The 23877-nt window shown below is 37.3% G+C and overlaps 2 protein-coding genes across 47 annotated transcripts in view; both read right to left on the bottom strand.

Annotated features, from left to right (window-relative positions):
• The window catches only part of PDLIM3 (PDZ and LIM domain 3), a 23475-nt gene extending 21613 nt beyond the window's left edge, over positions 1–1862 (bottom strand). The window contains exon 1 of one of the 4 annotated variants that reach the window (XM_008641463.2): positions 1592–1862. In XM_008641463.2, the coding sequence (XP_008639685.1) occupies positions 1592–1684 (93 nt within the window). In that variant the 5' untranslated portion in view covers positions 1685–1862. The remainder of the gene's footprint in view (positions 1–1591) is intronic. The other 3 variants (XM_017744627.1, XM_017744628.1, XM_008641464.2) reach the window with 3 other exon arrangements.
• A 14254-nt stretch (positions 1863–16116) lies between these two features.
• SORBS2 (sorbin and SH3 domain containing 2) overlaps positions 16117–23877 on the bottom strand; it is a 199256-nt gene continuing 191495 nt past the window's right edge. For 40 of the 43 annotated variants that reach the window (XM_017744439.1, XM_008641460.2, XM_017744457.1 and 37 more), the window contains 3 exons: positions 21772–21821; positions 18907–19013; positions 16117–18145 (listed from right to left, as the gene is read on the bottom strand). In XM_017744439.1, coding sequence (XP_017599928.1) covers positions 18084–18145; positions 18907–19013; positions 21772–21821 — 219 coding nt within the window. In that variant the 3' untranslated portion in view covers positions 16117–18083. The remainder of the gene's footprint in view (positions 18146–18906; positions 19014–21771; positions 21822–23877) is intronic. The other 3 variants (XM_017744442.1, XM_017744463.1, XM_017744466.1) reach the window with 1 other exon arrangement.

The following is a 23877-nucleotide window of genomic DNA, read 5'->3' as shown; positions in this document are numbered from 1 at the left end:
TATATATATTTCATTGTACCACTTGAAATGTGACTTTGAATATTTCTGTAACATGCCAGAAACCAATGGCTTATGTCTTGTGATGCATTTGGTAGGTATGAGTCAACTGCAAAGTAATTTATTCTTTAGAAAGTTGTATTTATAGTAACATCCTTTGTTATTGCAGTTTTAAACTTCATTGCACTTAATCTAAACACAAAGAAAATACAAACCAGACACTGCTAAAATATTTTTCATTAGAGATAATGGAAACTATTTTTCTTTTAGAGGCCCATAAAAGGCAATGAAGGCCCCAAAACACCCAGAGATTTTTTTTTAATACAATGTTTTTGTCTCCTGTTTCTCCAAAGGCTTTGCTATAGTCTATGGGTATTTGTTATATAGTTACATTCAGTCAAATAATAATATTTTGATTAACTTCTATTTAAAATACATAAAATGTTTTATGCTTTTATAAATCTGGCATGAATGACTAAGTTACTTTTTACTAGTTAATATGTGAAAAGATCATCCTTAAACTCTCTACTGATTCTTGTTTGGAAGCATATTTAGTGCAAGACATCACTAGTGATATCCATCCTTCAAGGCTTTTGACGTTTACTCAATACCAGGCATAGTGTATATAGTGAGTCACAGTGTAAGGTTTTTTTAAAAAAAAAAAGAAAAAAAAACAAACAAAAAAGCATAGTGATTTGGAGGCTCATGGAACACACATTTGGTGTGTCTAAGGTCCTGCAAAACAGCAGAAATATAAGGAGAATGAATTCTAGCCAGACGTGCATTGAACAAAATTTTCAAAAATAGAAATTAATGAAATATGTATCCTGTCTTTTGAGTAGATCCACATCTGTAGACGCACGGCAGTTGACAGTGTGTTGTATGCTACATTGATTGAATAACTGGTTTCTTAAATTGCAACTAATATCTCAAAATCCATGGAAGAGATTGAAGGCTCAAATTCTTGCCATTTATTGGGGGAGGGGGGTAAGGTAAACTTTCAGTTTCTAAATATGGCAAAACCCAGTAAATAACTCTCTTTCATATGCAGGACAGGATAACTTTCTAATAACTCACTCATTTAACATTCATTAAAGTGAAAAGCACTAGATATGTAAAAACAGGTATTGTTGCCTTTGCTGGCAATAAACAGAACTCGATATAATTAAATAATAGTCAGATTAATCTGCAAAGCACAAACTGCCAGACATTAGGAGCTGCTGCCAAGCAGTCTTCTCCCTCAGTGATTAGAGAGGCTAGTTGTGGAAAGCATAAAAGTGAGGTCTTGCTTTTAGTAGGTTTAAATGCAATTTTGAAAGCCTGGGAAATCATGCCAGAGTTTTTCTGCTGCCAAGGCACTTTAATTTTGAGACATAAGTAGAAGTGCAGTTAGTCTCTTACACCAATCAAGAAACATGTCACACAAAACTAGTAAAAACTCTTAGTATTCAGCTGGCTCTCCTCAGAACTAGCAGCTACCTTTTAATCTGCTCACAGCTTTGTCTGCATCTCTGAACTCCAGAAAAGTAAAGGACAAAAATCTACAGCAACTATTAAATGGAATAAATAGAAAGCAAATGGAAAGAGTACATACCCTGGTTATGATTAAGGGTTGGTTAAAATCTATTCCTCCTGAGAGCCTGAATCCCCAGGGCGACGGTCCTTGGAGAATAACGTTTTGTGGCATTGTGGGCAGATTTTCCTTGGTTACTGTTCTTTTTCCCTTGGGTCTGTTTGAGGAGCTGAGCTGCAGGAGGAGGGGTGCTGTTAGCAGAGCACCTGCCGGACAGGGCAGCCGACCTTTTATACCTCCTAAGAAGTTTTACTCATTCCAAAGCTGTGGGCACTGCACTTTATCCCTACTCTTTGGGTGACGTCAGCCAGTCCCTCGGCTTCTCCACCCACAGAGGGGAGTATCAAACTCGGACAAATAAAGCTTGAATGCTGGAAAGTTTACAACAAATGCATCAACTTTATCTGCTGCTTTAGCGTCCCCCTCAGCCTGATAATCAGTAAGCTTCAGGATGCAGCGTCGTTCTGGTTTAAAGCAACCTTGTTGCTCGCTTGATATCATGCCAATTATGTTGCTGGTGTTTGATTCAGCTATGCAATGCAGTGCTTTGGCTTGGTACATGACTCTGGTTCATGTAAACAGAAATATTAATAAGGGGATTTCCCTCTCAAGGTCTTGTTTCACATCTTGTCTTATTTGTAATATAATAGTTTATTGCATTAAAATGTCCTCCCAGCCCTTCAGCTGCATTTTTTAGATAGTCACTTGAGACCATGGCATGCACCAGTCCTAATGCCTTGAAAAATCTGGACTGATGTCATACATATTTCTCATACTGAGGAAGAGAAATGTGGTATTAGATGATGATGTCTTTTTTCCTTTGTAGAAATCTTAAGTTTTTTAAGGTAGTTGTCCTTTATTTGTGGCTTGCTAGTAGATAGTAGCGTTCATCAGAGTTTTTTAAAACTATGTTCTTGTCAAGAATATTTCAAAGATATCCTCTATTATTAAAGTTTAATTCACATCCTGATCAGAACGAAACACATAGTGGTGACTCTTTCAAAGTGAACCATCAGAAAGGATATCTGTATCACAAAGAGCTTGCGGGGTGACAGTCAGCTGGTGGGGGCACAGCTTACATTAGGAATGTGAAGGAAGATAGGCACATTTAAAGAAATAAGGCAGGTGTTTAGGTCAGTGGTATCTCAGTCTTGGTAGCTCAAATACTTTTGTATATTTTGAAGTTGAGGAAAAAAATCCTCTCATTCCTTATGAGTAGTGTATATACTCTGGTATGTCCTAACATGTTTTGAGATTGGTTCAGTACATGCCTTCAATGTATTGCTGCTATATGGTTCATCCTGATTACATTGTGTGTGTTCAAGGTCAGAATTTATCACCAAGTAGTACTTCAGTTTCTTACCTTTTCTCCTCTTTCCTGATTATCTGTTTTGAGTGAAAATGCCTTGCATGTTTGGTACTCTTTTTTTGCTCCTCTTTTCCTAGTGAATCCTATAGTGTGTTTTGATTTGTAGCTGGGAATGAATAACATACTAGATGTACTCATTTAAAGAGCTCTTTTGTGTGCAATTTGCATTTTCTTTTTCTCTGAAAACTGGAAATCTCAAATATTGAATCCTGCAATGCACTTTAGTAGAAAATAATTTTGAAATATAAAAATTTCAGTGTCGGGTCAAACAGTATAATCAAGCTCTGAGTTTCCAGTGTCAAAACTTATGCTTGTATAACTTGTTCACTGGAGAGATTCCTTTCAAATTACCATTATTAAGTTATCGATTTGTATATTAATGTGCAGGCTTACTTTTTGGGTGTGGAGTTTTTTATTTGGTTGTTGTTAATTTTTTTTAAGAAACCCAAGTTTGGGATTGCTTAAGTGTCTGTAAAACTTGTTCATGTTTCTATACTATACTGAGATTTGCTCATATGGCCTTACAAATCTTGATATATATATATATGTATGTAAGGGCAGGGTATGTTTAACCTTTTTCTAGGCAGGTGATTGCTCCCAGTTTCAGTGGAAATCATATGCGTATATGATGCTGACCTCTTGCTCAAGGAATAATTTTTTTCTGCCTGATTTACTGGAAGGGTGACTTGCTCTCCAAGGTGCTGTTGCTCTGGAGAGCAATTGCTAGATCCTGTTTTATTGATGTTCCCTAGATTCAGCTTTTTTTTTTTTTTCTTCCCTCTTTGTAATTAGAGAGGGGAAAGAAAAATAATAAAATCAAGTAAATTAAACAATAAAAAAATCAAGTCAGGCAATACTGACTTGATGCTTGCCACATAAGGCTGTTTCCCAGTTCCTTTTCAGTGGCTGCTTTTGAGAAAGTCCTTCACCCATTTACATAGTATATGTCCTTTTTTTTTGGTTTATCTACCTAGAGCACTTCTGTTTTTACATACTAGACCAAAATGCCCAGCTGAGCTCGATTGAAGCCATAGTCTTTTATCCATTTGACAAAGGTATATTCCTTTCAGTAAAGTAAAGAACATTTTCTTTTTGTCTCTCTGGTTCTAGGGCATCATATTTTCTGTCGTAATAGTTGTAGCTATGAAAAAAGATTTTTGTAAATACAAAGCAGTGTGCCATTTCCTCTTTCTTTTCTTTGCGCCATGGAAGCTTTCATATAAGAAAACAAGTATTTTTAATAGATTTTCTTGTTTTGTTGTACTGTAAGATCATTGGCATTACACCTTTTTTTACCTGCAAATATACACTCTCTGAATTTGATGGCTGTGCTATGAATTTATGTATAAACTAGCCTCCTCAGAATCATAATGAAGTCTTTTGGTTTATAGTATGACTACCCAAATGTTTGAAGCAGAATTTTGCTTTCCAGTTTGATATTTCATTTGATTTTTGGTCCAAATGTTATTTTTCTAGCCAATGCAATCTGAAAGAGTGCAACTACTCTTTTCCACCCGCCTCCTCCCCCAAAAATTGAAGGGAGGGGGAAGCTGTGTGAAATTCCTTTGTGTCGCTCACCTTTTTTAGATTTGGGATCTGGGGTCACAAGTTAGGCGTTGGAATAGTAGCATGGTGCACAAATCCATCATTGCACACCATGCCACCTATCTAGCTTTGGACAATCAAACTCCTGTGCCCACGGCATGGCATTGTTTTCCGTGTTGCTAGTAAACGCCGTGCTTCTTACCTCACATCAGAATATTTTTGGATGTAATTTCTAATTTGTCTCCCAGTATGTCTCTGTCTCGATGGAAGAAAATGTTGTTTTCCTGACAACTTGGCAGGCTGAGTGTTGAAGAAAAAAGTTTTAAGGAGAAAATGTTTAAAACCTATTCATCCTTCTGTAAACTCATGGAGTGCTCTGTTTCAGGCTGCAGAAACAGAATAAACCCTGGTACAGGGGTAACAAACAAAAAACCCCAAACACTTCAGAGTCTGCATTTTAAGTCATAAACCTCCTGTCTTACTTTGGAGCTTAGTCTATATCATAATAAACTATATTGGACTAGGCCACCGTTTGTGAAGTTTAGATAGTAACATGCTAGGATGCTAAATGGAGCCAGAAAATCACTTGCACATGTGGAATAGCATGTACTGAAACTGGCTGTCCAGAGGTGAAAGGTCAGAGTGTTCCGAACTGCACAGCCTGTTTTCTGTTTCAAAACTCATGGGAAGTCTTTTTATAATAAATATGACTTATTTTAAAAGAGTTCCCAAAGCAATAAGACTGATTACATACAGATTGTAGTTTTTCCTAATGGCATTGTTAAGGAACAGGAATGATTAATAATTTGCATACTGGTGAGCTTTTCTTATCAGCTTTTGGTTAGTGGATGTCTGACAAATTAGCAGTACCCTTAGTTTTTCCTGGCAAGAGAGAAATCCTCTCTGCTTTTCCTAGGTGGTGTGACAAGCAGCTCTGTTATTCTTCTCATGGCTCTGGCAAAGAAGGGAGAAGTGGGGCTCTTGTACCGTACCCCTCTCCCAGGCATTAGAAATTCCTAGGCTGGAAATACATGTGAGGTGGAGAAGGACATTCCTACAACTCCTTCCTGCCTGCCTCAGCTTTGTAGATGCTTTGAAGCAGTGATTTAGGTCAACTGACCTCTCATTTTGAACTTTTGGTTATCATTTTCACATGACTTTGGTACTTTGCTGTTTAGGTTCTGAGTAGCAAACTGCAACTGATAAGCATTTTCTTAAATTTTTGTGTGCAGGTTCAGGAAGCCAGGAAAGTTTTTTTTTTTTTTTTTCCCCCAAATGATTTAACTTTCAAAGGTGGTAAATTTATTCCATGAATATTGCAGGAACTGAAGACTTAAACCCCAATTTTTTTCAAGAAGCTTCCTGCTCAGCAAGTGAGGAGTAGGTGTCTTAGATACTTTAAAAGCCCACATTAAAGATCTGTTCTAAATTAACAAGCCAAAAAGTGGAAAGTAATTTTTTTTTAGTGAAATGCTGTTTCAGAGCTGTTTCATAAACTTCTAAGCAAATTGAAAGTAAAAATTGAAATCTTTTATTTTCAAAAGTTGTTTAATTACAGATGTACTTGGTTTTCTTCTTACCTGATACTTGTGCAGTGATTTTTTTTTCCCCTTGTTTTCCTTTTAATTTTCAAAAAATGTAAAGGAGGAGTTAGGGACATTTATAAAACAATAACTAGAGTTTAAAAAAAACATCTAAAGAGTATATTGAATGGAACAAGATGCTGATGTCACATTAAGGCATTGAAGTACTACTCAGCTCAATTTTGAAAACTCATGTCTGTACCCTTTGCTTGCAACTTAGTATTTGCAAACTGACATATGCATGTATTGGCTCTCAATCTGCATTGCTAAGATTCTGATTATTGCACTGTTTTTCTGAAGTGTCTCTTCTGTCATATTATCTCAGTTTTTCCTGTTTTACAGGGGGTTAGATATGGTTGCGACTAGGAAAGAAATTTGTTGGCCTTTACTGGTTTCTTGTGCTTAATTGCTGCATTTCTCAAATGTCACAATTAATTTTATGAGAGCTGAATGTTTTCTGAGAGGCTGGGTTTTCCTGTTGTGTATGGAAAAGGGTTTGCCCTTCAGTTCTGACAGCCTGTAGAAGTTCTGATGGAGAATCTTAAAGCTGACTGAGGAAAGAGTTGTTTTTCTTTCCAGCTCATTCCCTCATCAGTGGTTCTGCTCCCTTTAATAGCTGCAGTCAAACGTCATGTCCAAATTTGGCAAGCTGATGCCTTTTTTGTTTAAAGTTAAAGCCCATTTTGGCATTGGAAATGAGATAAGCTCATTTCAAAGGACTAAAGTTGGAATGAAGTTAGCAAGGCTCTGTGCCAGCAGATAAGTCCAGTATGCTTCATAAATTAACATGCTGGCACTTACATAATTTTTTGAACACCATAACCTGGCTGTTACACAACTCTCTGATGTGCTTGCCATTTGACATTACCTGAAAAAATAATGCACAGCAGTTGTTAGATTTATAGAACCTCTTTCATGAGGCATATTACAGAGCAGCATTCAGGAAACAGTCCAAATACTTCATCAGGTGTGCAATGACACGTACCTCCAAGAGCGATAACATACCTCTCTCTTCAGACACCCAGCACTGCCTCTATTAAAAGCAAAGTCTCATTTTTTATTTCTACAAGAATTAGTCCTATTTCTTGATTTAATGTGTGATTTCATGTGTTTAGCTATGTAATCCTTTATTGCTACCTGGAAACTTTAACTGTGTCTTTTCAAGAGAAAAGCTTATCTTTACTAAAGGGGTAGTGAAGAGATCAAGTGTTATCAAGACACTTATCTCTTGTTCTTTCCAAACCTTAAGTGTAAAAGGTAAACATTTACCACTAGATTATTATTGCCTGTGTCTGTGTAGGCGAAAACAGGTCTGGATGTTGTTAGTATGCCAGTGGTATCTAACCATACACCTTTTCTTGTGCTGGGTTGCATGATACAAGTCAAGTATTGGCAGGGCAATAGTTGAAAAGAAGAGGCTATCTGAATTTCTGGAGGAAATAAGGTGATTAGGACCAGGGAAATGGGCAGTGGAAGTGATGGAGGTAGCATAAGGCCTTCCAAAGGGGTGTGTTAAATTGCAATTTAGCAAATAGCAGTAATTTTAGACACTTATAAGCTGTTGGCCAGTTATGTTTCAGACACGACCCAGTCAGCTTCTGCTGTGTACATCTTGCTTAGACATTGCATCCTTTCTTTTCAGACATGTATTTTTTAATTGCTGTTCAAGTCTCATTCATGGGATGTGAATTACTGTACACATTATTCATAGACTAAAGCTGGCACAAAATGCTGTGGTATGTCCCTTCTATGCAACAAAAATTGCAGAGAATTTTGCAAAACTCAGGACTAAGAATAGATCCATAGTAAAACATGTGTGACTAGAGGAACCCATCAGGCAGGGGGTAGTAGCAGTGCTTCTGAAATAGCATTGTGTCTAGTAATTATTAGATTACTAGAGAGAGTAATTACTAGATTACTATTAGAACGAGAGCTTGGAGTGGTAAAACTGTCAATAAAGATCCTGTCTATAGTGTATGTCCCTCCCCATGGAAACACTAGTGTGTATGTCCTTCTTCTAGTATATATTTGTCAGTGAAACTGACATCTGGTAAAAGATCTGAAGTGTCAGAAAAGAACAGTAATTTCTTGGTTAAAAAGAAAATGCTTATCCCTGTGTGATTGTGATTTGTACTTTATTCCTGCTCTAAGATTTAAAAGATTTTTTTTCCATCTATAATTTTTAAATTATTATCTTTTGATGTATTGAGAAAGTCATAGAATTCCCGGACTTTTATTATCTGTTATTTACAATGTAAGACAATCTACAAAATACATTTTTGAAAGACAGAAATAAAGTGGGAGGCAAAGCTGCTCATCCTGTCTGGGTCTTCTTCTGAAATTTCTCCTAGTTTTTATTCTAAGCAGCTCTTTTTAACCACACCTTTATCCTTGGTTGTAAAATAGTGCTCTTGCATAGGGCTCTTTGAATATAGCAGAGCAAAGTGCTTATATGCAACTGTACTCCAACTGTGTGAATGCCATTGAGAGTGTGTCTGGTGTTTCCCTGGGGCTGTCTACAGGTTTTTGGAGGCATGTAAGCAACAGGAGACCATAGGATTTGGACTGTGGTCCACGGTGGATCATTCTGTATTGCTGTATTTGACAGGTTTTTCTGTCAACCCCTGTCTATGAGCTTTTGTGCATTTGTGTCTGTGAGAGAAAGATATCCTTGGTAATAGGTATTTACAGTTGTTCTGTGTTAGTCTACTGACCCAAGACCTCTGGGAGGCTTAGGAGGAAGGGAAAACAAAAGTTCGTTCTGCCTTAAGCCTGAAAAAATATATGGATTTCTTTTTTCTAACTATAGAGCAGTCAAGTGCTTCTTCAAAGCGTGTGTCAAACCTCTAGATCAATACCTTGACCTATTTTGTGGTCTCCCAAGAGATAAGACTTCATACACAAACAAATGATGAGATCACATGTGAGATCACATGTTAAGTCACAGTCACTTGTAGTCCAAGTGCCAAAACTTCTGAGTATTTTTCTCTTAGAAGCAGGCATCAGAATGTCTTTTAATATACAACTGTTGTCTTATGTTCCAGAAAGTACTGTATTCAGCATCTGCTTTTCTTTCACTTTGTAGCTTGGGTTTAGCATTTTAACTGCAGTTGCTATGGAAGAGCTAGCCATGTTTATTGGGTCATGACAAACGGCAACAGCTGAAAGACAAATATTGTATTCTGTTTTAAGGATAAGGTGGGCCCTGAGCCAGAGATTAGCAGCTTCAGAATATAGCTAGCCACAAAGCTGGGTCCTCGGGTCCTGACGCACACTCTAGTTACTCAAGCAGAATGCTTAAATGTAGCTAATACTGTAAATATTTTCCCCATTACTATCTTGATTTCCTTCTGCTTGTTTAAAGGACACTGGCAGCTTGTTCATGTCCATGAATTAGTTTCTTATCAGCAAAAGAAAATACTGGATGAAAGTAATTAATTATGTATTTCATACATTGCCCTGACTGGACTATTTGCTTGGTTCTGTTCAGTGAATGTAGGGGTAAATGCACAGAATTGAGAAAACATTTGCAAAAACTGGCTGTATTGTGAAAAACAGTGAACTGCACCAAGGACAAAACTAGCAAGAAACCTAAGTAGGACAAACTTCACATTTTATCAACATGTAATAAATATAAATGAAATGGTAGATGTGAAAACTGTCAGATACGCATATCCACAAGGAGTCTTAAAACCAGTATTCTTACATCCACTACTGCTATACTCCAGCACGTGGGGAGTTAATGTAGTTCATACCATAGCTGGGAATTTTTTTTCTTGATGTTTGCTGGTACTGTGGAAATCCAGATCAAAATTCCTCCATGGCTTTTCAAAGGGTAATCCTCATTCTACAATGTGAAGACAGGTAAATAATGGTTTTTACAGGTAATGCTTTGAAATGTGAGTAAACTCTCCTAACAAAAATCTCTCTGGAAATAAGGACCTGGAAACAGTTTTGCTTGCAATCGTTACCACCAACTCCCTCCAGCCAAAAAAAATCACCTAACAAACCAAACACTGAAACCCCTGAAAACTAAAAAGTATTCAGAAAAGCAAAAAAATAGTCAGGTACCTAAGACTGGGGTTTTTTTCCCACCTCCTGCCTGTCCATTGCATTTCAGCAATTTCTGGTTTAGCACTTCTCAGAGCTTAAAAGTAACTTGCTAGTCGTCTCACTTGAGGGAACGCCAGAATGTTTAAAGTCAGGATCTTCTAACCAACTCCAGTCCATGTGCTGTGGGAGCTGTTAGCTAACATAAAGTTTTATGGCCTGATGCAGGAGACCTTTTCATCTTTGGAAGTTCTGTATTTCAATAATGATGTCAGGATGCTGAGGTCTTTTTGTAGACCTCTGGATAAGGCAAGAGCCAGAGTGTGAGAGCTTGAACGGAATAAAACAGAATTGCAGTATTTTTCAGTAGTAAATTGTTTCATATTCCATGAGTATCTGCTTTCTTTCAATAGTACTTTTGCCTCTGGAGCTGACAGGAAGAAAAGGAGTGGTAGAACAGGAGGGAAAAGTAGGATGGGTCACTGCTATAGGGGGGGTTGAGCGAGCGGCTGCATGGTTCTTAATTTCCAGCTGGGCTTAAAACCAGGACAGTCAAATTTCCATCTGGGTTTAGAACCACGCCCTTCAGGGTGGGCAGGCCTATAGAGCCTGGAGAATTTCTTTGGGCTTGCCATAGATATTTGTATCTTCCCTTGTTGATCACACTCTTTTTTCTTTTTAGTCTAGTCTGATTGTAATAGTTACCTTCCTAAGGCTTTCCTGGGGACCTATCATTCATGGAAGCACAGGATGTGGGTGGTGAAGGAAGAAGGTTGACAAGGCTGGCTCCATAAAATGGCCAGGTATCCTGTTTCTAGGGCCTGAAACAGTTCTCCCTGGTCTTGTCTGCCTCATAACAGTGTATTTGGGGTATCATTCTCCACTGGTAACCACTGCACCTCTCTGATTTTGGTGTGTTTTGTTGCGGTTTTAGGTTTTTTTTTTTTTTTTTTTTTTTTTTTTGGGTTGTTTTGATTTTTTTTTTTTTTTTTTTTTTTTTTTTTTGGGGTTTTTTTTTTTTGTTTGTTTGTTTGTTTTTGGGGTTTTTTTTTTTGAGTGGAGGGGGTTGAAACATCTGCTGTTTTTGTATCTGAGGTACAGGATATATCTGTGAAGGTATGTCTATAAGTGACACAACTTATTTTAATTTAGTGGTGGTTTTCCCCCCTTGCATTAAAGCAATGGTCAAGACCTTAAAGGACCAAGGCTATCTTCATGAATGCTGTACAAATAAGTTGCAGGTTTTCTGTCTTGAGGATTCTTGTCTCAAAGCTTGCACTGTTTGGGACCCTACAATGAAATAGATAAACAAAGGAAGTGTGTGTTGCAAAGAACAGAGAAAGTTTGGATAGTTAGCAGTAATTTCAGGGTACTGTCCACAGAATTTATCAGTGATGTGTGCAACTGAAAAGTCAGTTTTCTGTAACAGCTTAAACCCCAGAAGTTTTGTAATTAAAGCTGTGATCAGAAATTATTATCTGATGCTGATGTAGGTTTGGGCCAATTTCTTTCTTTGACCACTCTTCTTTAAACTCCTTTTGACTGAAATGGTAGGTACAAAAATTTTGTACCCCTCTGTAGTAGTATGCTTGTTTCAGAATGTAAGTATGGATTGGTGGCTAGCAGAGGGTTTTTTTGTGTGTCCTGGGTGTTTCCCTGTGGTTTTGATGGCATATGACTTTCATACTTTCTGCTTCAGATTGTGTTGTGTGCTGCTTTATGTCTCGTACCTCAGAGCTGGCTGCAGGAGCAGATGAAATGAATCTATAAATAGTTCCTTGAACTCTTCCATGGCATATAAATACTGCTCCCTACTACCCCAGACGTACTGGGCACATTCATTTGTCCTCTTTTATGGTGTAAGGAGGGAAGGGCTCATTCTCACCTGTTCAAATACTTCCAGTTACGTGTGAAAAAGCCCCCTATCTATAACAGATGAATCTGTGGTAGTGTAAGAAAAGCCTCTGGCGGGTATTAAACCAGCTGGTATTTGTACATGTTTCACATTACAGTTTGGAGCACTAACCCAGGGAAGCATGAGTTGGGTCACTGCATGCTTGGGGTTTATCTAGCAAATCACAGAGACAGAAGCAGTGCAATGACCCACTTAGAACAACATGTTCAGTTTCCTCAGCGTTCCCCATCCACAGCGCTGGTTTCACTTGTAGGCTTAACTCAAGGGTGAGGGAAAAAAATCTCAGTGCAAATGACTGAAGGCTTGATTATTTTAATAGAGCAGTTTATTTCTTTGGTTCTTAAGTGGCACTTGTAGAAAGTCTTGAGATAAAATTACTCCATTTTATATTAATGTAAGATGGCCAAAACAATCTGAAAGGAGCAGATCCTTTAAGATATTTAAATAACAACTCTTCCAGTCACTTGGAGCTGGAGCTCGGCCCCCAAAGTGGACACACGTGAATACTGGGCCCTCTCTTGCAAAGGGAAACATGGGCTTGTGAGAGAGAAGAGAAATCCCTCCTTTTGGAGGCAAGTATCAAGAGCTACTGCATGTAATTTTCTGGTAATTCTTTACTGGTAGAAATAAATAATTAGATTATTCTTGGGATGTTTTTAAAGTGGTTTACTCATTTATCTGATGGATGGAAAATGTAGGAGGATTACTTTGCTATTCGTTTATGTGGGTGATGAAATAATGGCTTCTAAGTTTGTTATTTGTGTGGGCAGCAAGAAACACAAATTTTTCAGATGTGAGTGTCTGTACTGAGGATAGCAACGCATTTCTGGTTGTCAGTCAACACTTCCCCCCCCTCCCTGCCCTGGTGTCACTTGTGATGTAATGCCATTCTGATGTAATGGAACCCTCTGTGCTCCTGATTTGTAATTAGATGTGACATCATGATACAAAGGTTTCTCAAAAAATTGGTATGGGATAGTTGTTATAGGCATTAAAGCTATTTTAATAAGAATGATTTCTACTTTTTTGTAGCATAAAACAACCTTTTACCACAAAACTTTGCTCCGTTGTGACCCAAGGAAACAAAACTTAAATATCAAAAGACATATTTCTTAATACATATATTAGGAATGGGATTCTTATTGATACAAATGAAACAGGAGCTGGGAATCCTGGGTGCAGCTGCACAGTGTAACTGTTTACAGCACATTTGCACTAGAAGTTTTACCTGCTGGATTGTTCAGGTTCTTCCCTGGTTTCATCACCCCATATTAACTAGAAGCTTCTGCTATTTTTTTTTTTTGTTTGTTTGTTTCAGAGGTGACACAAAACCCATATATGAGAGCCTAGCAGTCACCAGTATCACCTTCTTTGGCCTAAATTGTTTCTGACTCAGGGAAGTGCAAGCAAGAATTAATTCATTCTTTTGTTTCAGTGGATTTCTGTGATATTCTGCATAGATATGTGTAAAAATATTTTTAATTTTCAAAGGAATATGACTTCACTATGTTGATGAGAACAATAGATCCTATTGGGCAATTTTTAGCGAGGACTTGGGAGCTTAACTATCTGGCCATTACAGGAGGGATAAAAGTAAAATGGCTTTTTTTTTCATCCAGTCAACTAAATGGCATGGTGTTGATTGATTATCCATAAAGTTGCAGAAGAAAGTCTTATTAAATTCAGCATCCCTATTTACTGTGTACAGATAAGGTGGCAATTTCCATTGTGTTGGTCTGGCAGTTCCCCGTTCTGTAGAATGGATAGATTCAGGTATTGGTCTGATTGATATTTGCTGGTTGTATCAAGGGCTTCTGATGGATAAAACCGTTTTTGAAAAAAACCTGATTTTTTTTGAAGCTGACTTGTCAGTTAGGTACTAAAAATGGGAGCTATCTGCTCAGCTCTGTTTGGGGTAGCAGTTAAAGAAGTGGTTTCTGGTCTCTGCATGCACTCATACTTTTCAATACAATAAAACCAACCCAAACTGGACATTCAGTTGCTCTCATGCTTCTCTCTTGTGCAATTTTAGTTTCAAGTTAACACAGAAATTATTACCAATCCTGTGGGATCTGTTGAATTCAAAGGAGTTTGCTTTTAACTGGAGCAAAGGCAGGGTTTCACCCTGTAACTATTAATGCTGTAAGGGACTATACTTAGCAATGACCTAAGGTCTTTCTAGAGCTACTGACTTCATGTTTCCAGCTTCCCATGGGCTCATGCACTGCTTTTTCAAATGCACAGGAAGCACCTCGTGTTCCTGTCGGGGTTCTGTATATCAGCATTTAAAAGGCAACTAGTAAATACCAGGCATCGCAGAATGACACCGTGCTTTGCTTTGGCGCGGGTGACAGAATGTGAGACCTGCTAGGGTGACCCTTTGCTTAGTTTGGGATATAGATCACTACTCTGAACTGCTCATGCATTAGTCTCCCTGGCTTGTTGGTATGTTATGGGCTTTCTTGTTTTAGGAAGTCTTCGCCTCGACAGCAAATATATTCACTGCAGGGTAGGCACTGAGATCAACTGGGTTTTCGGGATGCTGTGGTTACATTACCTATTTGTCTGTAATGTAGTGCAACTCGCAACAGACTTGATTTTATTGCACTGGCACTGACTTTCCTTAGCCTGCAAACCCAGCTGCCAACTCATTAAAAGAAAATTCTAATAGAAATTAAAAATATAAAATAGCATTAAAAGAAATTTCTAATAGAAATCAAGAAGCATGCTACGTATGCTGACAAGAGAAAAGGAAGTTGGTTTGATAAATAATTTTCCAGAAAAATCAGTGAATGTCTGAGGCTTTGAATTGATCTTTTTTTCATCTTTTCCTAGATATTAACTGGCTGGCCTCTAATTCTCCAGGTCTCTCTTGCTCTGGCTTTTAGGACAAAGCACCACCTAGTCCTGTAGGGTGTCCTTCATGATTTTATAGGGGCTTATAAAAGGAAACAAAAAAAATCCTTTGTTTGTTCCTTAAATAGTGTAGTTGGGATTTCAGCAGACTTAGCAGAATTGAGTATGTTTGGTTTACCTGGATATACTTAAATATTTCTTTACGTTTTAACTAAAACGTTAAGACTACAGTCTTCTCCTGAAGTGTCGACGACTTGCTATTCTCACTACAATGGCCTACATTTTCCCCTTTTTCATTCACTTTGCAATTAGCAGAGGATTCGATTTTACCCCTTAACCACTCAGACCCTTAACTATCCAGAATTTCCTTATGTTAGTGGGCCTATACTAACCAGCTGGTGTAATTAGTTTTTATAGAAGTCTAGTTTTTATAGAAGACTGTTTTCCAGCTCAGCAATTGTAAAGACAAAACAGCATAAATCAGACTTGAGGAAATGGATTAGTCCTGTCCAAATGCAGGTTGCTGTTGTACTGGATTCTCTAGTGGTAGAAGTCCACCATGCGCAGCATTTGGGAAGAAGCAGCCTGGCAGGAATGGCCAGTGTGGCATGCTGAAGGGCTACTCTGAGGCGCCAGCGGTAACTGTGCTACCAGGCAGAGAAAAAAATTCAACAAAAAACCCAACACAATCCCCACCCAAAACCCAGAACCTGCTTTGCTTCTTGTTCCAAGTTTTTTTTGGACAATTTTTCCTTGCCAGACAGAGATGTTTCAAGTGTAAAATGTTCCTCAAAATACCAGTGTTTTCCTTAATTTTCGTTCCTATGCTGTCATTTTACATGGGCGTTCTCATTTTGGTTTTGTTGAAGAATTAGGAGGTAGGAACTTTTGGCATGTATAAAGGGTTTACCATTGCGTGTTTTATCTTTGTGCTTCTGTGTGAAGGGTGGTTCTGGCAAGAGAAAAATCATCTCAGATTGGCACACTCTATGCAGGAAGTCCCTAACGTTGCATTCAGGTGTTTCAGGGATGACACAGAAGTGGACCAACTGAGAGCTGTGTGGGCAATGCCAGTTGCCCATATACCTAACTGGTGTATGCTTGATGGGGGTGTGTGTGTGTGTGTAAGTACAAGGTGTAACTATTTGCATATAAGCTTGAAGAGTTAAGCACTTTGCAATACTTAAGTGGTAAGTTACACGTATTTGGAAAAATGAGGGGGAAACAGTTTTGTACTCCAAGCAAAATTTATTAGAAGTCTATTCAAGAAAAAAAAACCACAGAGACCTTTTGCTTGTAGGAATTCAAAGTCAGTTACCTGAAAGCCAGGTATGAAAAACCGGCATTTTTCTAAAATCAGATACAGAGTAGAAACAGTACTTTTTAAATATCACAGGCAACAGATATTTAAGTCTTCAATCATAAATGGCATCAAAGATAGTATTAATCTCACAGCAAAGCTGCATGCAGACCTAGTTTAAAATTGAAAGCCTTTGAATATAAAGCTTTTGCCATGAAATCTGCAATAATAAAGGTATGCTGCACAAAGATGTTTCTTTACCTTTGCCTTAATGACCTTTCTCAGTAATAAAGACATATGTACATTTAGATTTGGCTGGTAAACCATATTTTAATTAATAAAATTTTGCATAAAATGCTATCTTACAGAATTGCACTATCCAGATGTGCTTATGGTAAACAGAGCAAGAAAAGAAAAACACATTGAAATGTTCTGTATGTGAAGAGGGCAAATAAGAAACTTAATTTTTTAAAAATCAACAACCAAATGGCTCTGTACAAAAAAGCAAACTTATGTACAAAATGCTACAGAGACTACATACATTTTGATAATTTTGATCCTTTACCCATGAAAAATGCAGCAGAAGCTTTTGCCATCTATAAGGTGCCAAAGAAACCAGATCTGAATTTTTGTTTTTATAAAGCCATAGCCATTATCATACTGTGCCTTAATGTCATTTGCTATTTATGCTTACCTTTGCTTATGGAAAATGTACGTTTTCAAACACTTGTTTCATTCAGAAAAAAAAACAACCCAACACCTCTAAAATATATCGGTTTTAATACTTGTGACTTTTTGTTCTGTCTAAATTCCTAAAAAGAATGTGTAACTTGGGTTTCATTAACATACATACACATATATAGTGAAATAAATCAGTACATGATGCTTGTGAATATTTTTCAGGTGGCTATGTTAGGAAAGAAAAAAACCAAAACCCAACAACCCTTTGCACTAACACTGTTTACTTCCTGCTTCTTTAAAATCCTGATAAGTAAAAACACTAACCTCTTAAACTTCATGTTGCTTACTATTACAACATTTTGATTACAACCACTTAATATCAGACATCAGTAGCACATTATTATTATCTATGCTTACAGCATTGTCTGTCTCTTCCTTAAGTCCTCTTTCCCAGGTCTTTGTGCCTTTTGCACTTCTTACCTTTTAACAGAAAACACTACAGGTTTACTACAGCTTTTCATTAGGGAAAAAAAGAAAAAAGATTTAGCCAATACCATTGCACCCATTCAGAACACTTGCAGTTCTTCCATTTTTCACTTTGCTTGCTTGAGATTTTACAATCACTGTGCATTTGTTACAGCATACAAGTGCAGGCAAAAAAATCTATATTATAGTTTGTCATACATTGTAAACCAGTACAATAGGCAAACCCGTGACACAGCAATGTGGAAGCAACAAATGCTGCCAAGCTAATAAGAATGTGTAAAATCAATTTTTTAAAAAATAGTAAACAGCAACTTTCCCCTGTATTACATGCATGCTGAAAAAAATCCCACCAGACTTCATGGTAGTACCACAAATGTTCAAACCAAGAATACTTTTTCCCCCTTCCCCCCCTAACCCCCATGGCAACTCATCTGTGTACCTGTCATCAGGCTTTTCCTATTGTGTTTCACATGAAAAGACTTTAAAGCAGGGAGTATTTCAATGTTGAAATGATTCCTCTTGTCTCAGAAAAGCTTAGTTATTCACACTGTGGTCGTTGCTGTAATACTGCTGGAACGGTTTGGTGGGTGGGATGGGATGTGGATGAACTAGATGGCCTCTATCTGAGACTGCAAGCAAGAAAACAGAAGGCCAGCGTAGCATGTTTTCTAGCAGCTTTATGCAGATGTGTTGCAGAGATGCAGCATAAATAAGTAGAAAAAAAAATTTCACAGCCTCTTGACATAGTTTCCAGGGAAAGTACCAAAGAATTTGGTTCTTCTTGAGGTTCCTGAAATTAGAAGCAATAGATGAAAGATGGGAATAACAACAGAAAATCACTATGTAAGCATGGCCTTAAAATTTTTATGTTTAATATTGCACAAACAGAAAGTTCTACAGTTCCTTGCACTATATAATTTTATTTGTGAGGTTTAATAAAGTATAACTGCAGGAAGCAAAACGCAAATGAAGAGGCATATTTGATTAAATTGTTAGGTCTGATTAAAAGCTGTGCTAAAATTCTTGGTACAGAGAAATAATTTAATTTCAACAACATCAAGTCTATTGAAATAATTTGAATTTTTGAAGTATTAAGGACTAGTCAGATGATTAAGTTAGCTGTTGTGTGCATGAGGGTTTATGAAATGATTAAGCCACCTTATCTAGGCCTGGTTATGAAATTGTTGTTTGTTCAGTAATACTTGGGTTTCACAAGTGGTCAGTGCTGTACATGTATTTGTGTAAGTTTTAAGTTACCTGGCCTTTATAAAGAGAGAAGTAATACACAGTCCCTTCTGTGTCACAAATGACAACAATGCTATACAACAATCTGGAGGTATGTGCCAATTTGCATCTATCAATTTTAAAAGACAAAAGTGCGAAATCACCTGCTAATTTCAGTGGATTTTGGTTGGGATTTCTCCTGATAAAGCCAGGTTCAAGTTTATTACACTAAATGCCAAATATCAGGTTGTATAACAGACACTACACAAAGAGGACAGCAGAGGTTGGGGCAGGGGGGAAGAAGAAAGCAACCAAATTAAAACATACCCACAAACCATCCATCATCACATTTTTCCATCACATCAATGACATCTCCCTCTCTGAGCTCCAATTCATCTTCGTTCCTAGGAGTATAGTTATATAGAGCCTGAAACCTTAAATAGGACAAATGATGCATTTTAAAAAGAAGTAAGAGTTCCTTGCACTTTTTCTCAAGTAAAGGACATGGTTTAAACATTAATTAAGAAGAAACACTTCTTGCAAATAGAGTGGAAAAGGACTTTTTTTTTGCCTGGTGGACTTGAGGGTTAGGAACTTATAGTAAATAATACCTTCATTAGAAAGGTAACTGAAGGACACTAAAGTCTGGGTTGCAAGGCAAGCCTGATGGCTCCTCAACCAGTTGTTTCAAAAACAGACTTTTTTTTCAGATTTTTTTTTTTTAATTTTAGTGCGTTTTATAGTTCAGTCACCAAACAGAGCACTGCTAAAGGAGAGTCCAGATGTGCTAGCTCTGTAACCTTCTGCGATCGGCACCTAAAACTGTGGTTCTGCCTTTAAGCTCTGTGAAGCCAGTAACTCAGCACAAGTGAGGGTACCCAGGACAGCTGCTCACACACACTGTCACTGTGGCTGGGGGGCCTCCCTGGGCTCGTCAGCGGCTACACAGATAAGCCATCTATCTCTGAGAGTGAGGGAGAGGCTTGAATCAAATCAGAATACATATGGATGGAAACTCAAACAATATTCAAACCCTGAACGTGCCTCTCCACCTGACCAGGACTGCAGATTGCAGGATAAATGGCAAGAGGTGTGCAATTACTAAATGCATTGTCTTTCATTCCTTGCCAGCTGTTAATTGAAATTCTTTGAATTGAAAGAATCCACTCTCACTAGGGGGAACTGAAGGTGTTCTTGGGCTGACAGGAAGATTGCTGCACAAGCCCGTGAGTCCTGCAAAGTCAGAATTGGCCTTTTTTTTTCTAAGCAACTGTGCCTCAGATATGACTGACTGTGTATAAAGAAGCAGGGCGAAACTGCAGAAATTGTGAAAAGGAAATATTTTTAATTTCAGAATGCTGAAGCAAAACATAATTGTATCCATTCTTTTCTCTTAAACAGTTCACTGAATTTTAAACCTTAATGCCATTATTACACTTTACCCAGTAAAAACAGGATAGCTTGCCCATTGATATGTTAATCATTCTGGCTAAGTTTCCATGGCTTAAATAAGGTGTTTATTTTAGTAAAAAACTCCTACTCCTGAAAGCCCAATGTGAAAATCCTATATACAGACTGGTGCTAGGTTTAGTTTAATGATGGTCGTCTTGAATAAACTACACTTATTTTTCACATTGCTGGTTTGGAGATTAGAAAAGAAGACAATGTTCCAAGAAAAAAAAAAATTTCTCGTGACTGGCAGTATCTTCCCAAGCCCCAAAAATCTATTTTAATATTTTAGTTTTACTAACAAAATGGAAAGAAACTGGTTGTTTAAGCAATTACCTTTAGTAATTTGTGTAGCAGGAGTAAGAACAATCCGTGCAAAAAACTAAGTTGCAATAATATTTTCTGTTATGCTTATCATCATTCCAGGAAAGCAGAGCTATGGTGATATTCCAAAAAATAATTAAATGCAGCTTCCAATGGGACAGGATTTGCAGATGTAATGTGTCATGAATAGGATTCAAGCCAATTACTTAAGTACAGTAACAAGAACTTCCCAATTAGCTCTCTTTGTACTTTAGAAACTGAATCTTAGTCATTTATAGATAATCCATTTTAAAAATTCCTTTGTAGTAATTTCATTCTCCCTATGCTAATCTAAGACTTTCTTCAGTATGAAAACTCTACTAGCATTTACAATACTGACAGAAAACATATTCAAGAGAAAGAATGGTTAGTTGGCCATTTAAATATATTTCTAATTTTAGGAATAAATTACTTTAGTCATGAAATACTTATACTGTATTGAACAAAATGAATTAGACAATTATTGCTTTCAAAACTGAGTTAGGTGCTCCAGTACACTCAACAATACCAAAAGCAACTTGTGGTTTTAGAGAGACTAAATATCCAAATCTAATTATTTATCTGTGGTATAGGTATTTGGTAACTTTTTGCCCCTCATTTCTATCTTCAAATGACTAAGGAAAACCTAAAAATATTTTTAGACATTACGCCTTAGCTACATTTTATGAAGAATGATCTAATAGGGCATGTGCTGAAGTGCTCTGATGCTAAAGGAAGAATGGCTACTGGTTTCAGCGATCACTGAAGCAGGACCCAAGTGCAAGACTGGCAGCGGGGGGGAAGTCTTGAAACAATCTTGCACTAAACTTGCATTTTAACAGCCAGTACTGAAATATCCCAAGCACTTACAATGTTTGTCAAAATAAGACTTGAGTTCTAGCTTCTTCTCCGGTTTTCAGAATAGCTTTCTTGTATCTCATATTTGAATTGCACTTGTAAATCACACCAAAATGAGTGAGCCTGTGTTCCTGTGATCAACATTATCAAGTTACTTTTTTTCCCTCTATTCACATCCAGAACTGTTTCTGAATTATTGTATCAAGTCAGTAGAACAGATCAGTCGAATCAATGTTAAATCTGCAACTGTCATTTTGCTGAGATGTAAAACTGGAGAGAATAAAAAAAGTCAAAATCCCTTCTATAAATATAGACAATGGAGAACTGTTAAGTTGCCATGTCTGCCTGCACTGAATGTAAAATTAAACAGATAAGGCTTTGCCCTCTGGGACCTTCTTGGACATCTTCCTACATCATGCAGTTATCTATAAATCTGTGAAATCTCTTCATAATTGTACTTGGCAAGTTAAAAAATTCTCTGATGATATGCTGGCTGTTGCTCAAATGTTAGGTTTTGGTTTAGTAGACAAGAAGTATACTTACGGTTCCCCCCCACTGTGTATGTTTTCATGAGAAAGCACAGGGCGCTGTGGCTGAAATGAAATGATTTGAAATGTAATAAAGATTTGCAGTTTAAGGTCCAAGTAGCTGGATAGGGGTGTAACACATAGTTGCTCAAGAGTTCATATTCTACCTTGTGTAAAACCATGGCCCATTCTGCCCCCCTTCCAACGCACAATAAATTCTTAAGAGATATGACAAACAACTGAATCTTGGCATGTTTAAAGATCTGATTTTTGGAGGTGATAATAAAAACTAAACTGTGAACTTCATCAACAGTCCATTCTATTTATAGTATAGTACAAAATTAGAATAGAACCCTGCTGCCTCTTCACTGTGAAACAGAAATAACATTAGAAAAATCAGATGCAACTGATGAACATCATACATTCTCTGGGTGAAATATATTTTTAGATAAGCAGAAATAAAATCTCCTATACATAATGGCAGAATCTAGAATATTCACAGATGAACAACATACCAATTTACATTACACACACAGAGTACTAACTTGGCAGGCATAACATGCTATGCTTTAACTAATTCTGTTTCATCTCAAGCCATGCAGGCTGTTGGGAGGCAAAGAACAGAAAAAAAAATTGAAAGAATACATTTAATTGTGTGAATATAACAATTAACAATTTTACTTCAACAGAAAAAAGTAGTTTGTATTTCCAGTGCAAAGCTTTGTGAAAGGAACTATGTTCCTTCTTAATGGAGCATTACTGGCCACTGATATTCAATACACCTGGATGCAATGGAAATGAAAAATACTAACCTTCTACAGAAACCATATCCTGCTTAGAAAGTCATTGACTTATATTGATTAGAATCTGGCTGGGGCCAGAAAGTGCAGGAGCAGCTGCTTGGGAAAGCTCTTGATATGAGCAGGGATCATATTCTCTGTTGACTGAGGATGCCCTCTGGTCATGCTGTAGAGACAAGTCTGGGAACCATATCTGTTTTGGGAGTGTGGATATCAAACACTGCTCATAGCACTTTCTTTCATGAATTGAGTAAACTGCAATCTGATCTTTAAGCCATGGAATTTGTCTTATTGCCCCACGGTTCTCTCTTGGTTTGACTATTTCAGTCACTCTTTTATCACTCTTGAAGATGATACAGTCTTCCAAGAGAGGAGGCAGCAGTAAACAATCCACAGGCTGATGGCAAAAATTGAATGGAAAAACACAGGATGCAGTTTGTTAGGTTTTTCCCCCCCCTTTTCCCTCTCAACATCTCCATATGAAATTAGTTAAATTTCTTTTCAGCAGTTTCTATGAATATGTGCAGAAAACATTGTGAACAGTCTGTACTTTAGATTCTATAGAGTATAACTTTTAAAAGGTGCCTAAATATGCAGGCAGGTAGATCAGAGATTTGGTTTTTTTTTTAAATTCATATTATGGAATGCTAGGTGGGAAAGAGTTTTTCAAAGAAAAAAAAAATTGTTTATACTCTTTACTGTCTTCTCTCCCTCACTTAACTCTCCTCTGCCAGTGTACAAGAAAGATGGATAATTTTTACCAAAGAATAAACAATAAAGATTGCAAATTAAACAGTTCTCAGTAAACCTCCTTCAATGGCTGGCTTGTCAAGCAAGAGGAGAATAGTCAGAATGCTTTGTATTTAGACTGGAATCTGACCTTATTTGCTGCTAATCTTTCATCAGGTCTGTAACCGAGCTGAATGCCAAAGATAGTCAGAGATGCAAAAGAACTCAACTGAGGTTAAGGACTTTTCCTATAAACAATAGAAGTAAAAGTCCTAAACAATGCTACAAATGATTTAATGTGTTGAACATAGTACCAAGCCGGGAAGAAACTGGGTAGGCTAGTATTATCTTCTTTTTCTGCATATGCTTCATAAAATGCTCTATTACTAATTAATTAAGTAGAAATAGATAATAAGAATCAAGGCAACTCATGATTTTCAACTCTGTTATTGCCTCAGAGAAAACAATCTTTTGACAAAATTACAGTCTTGGAGAAATAGGGTGAAGTAATTGGTGGTATGTCTGAACAGGGCAACCTTGGAGCTTGCTACCTATTTTCCACAAGAATGCATTCCACAATAATGCCCCCAGCT

The sequence above is a fragment of the Corvus brachyrhynchos genome, unplaced genomic scaffold (assembly GCF_000691975.1).
Source record: "Corvus brachyrhynchos isolate BGI_N302 unplaced genomic scaffold, ASM69197v1 scaffold17, whole genome shotgun sequence".
In the NCBI taxonomy this organism is placed as follows: Eukaryota; Metazoa; Chordata; class Aves; order Passeriformes; family Corvidae; genus Corvus; species Corvus brachyrhynchos.
This window is presented reverse-complemented; position numbering and strand designations above follow the sequence as displayed.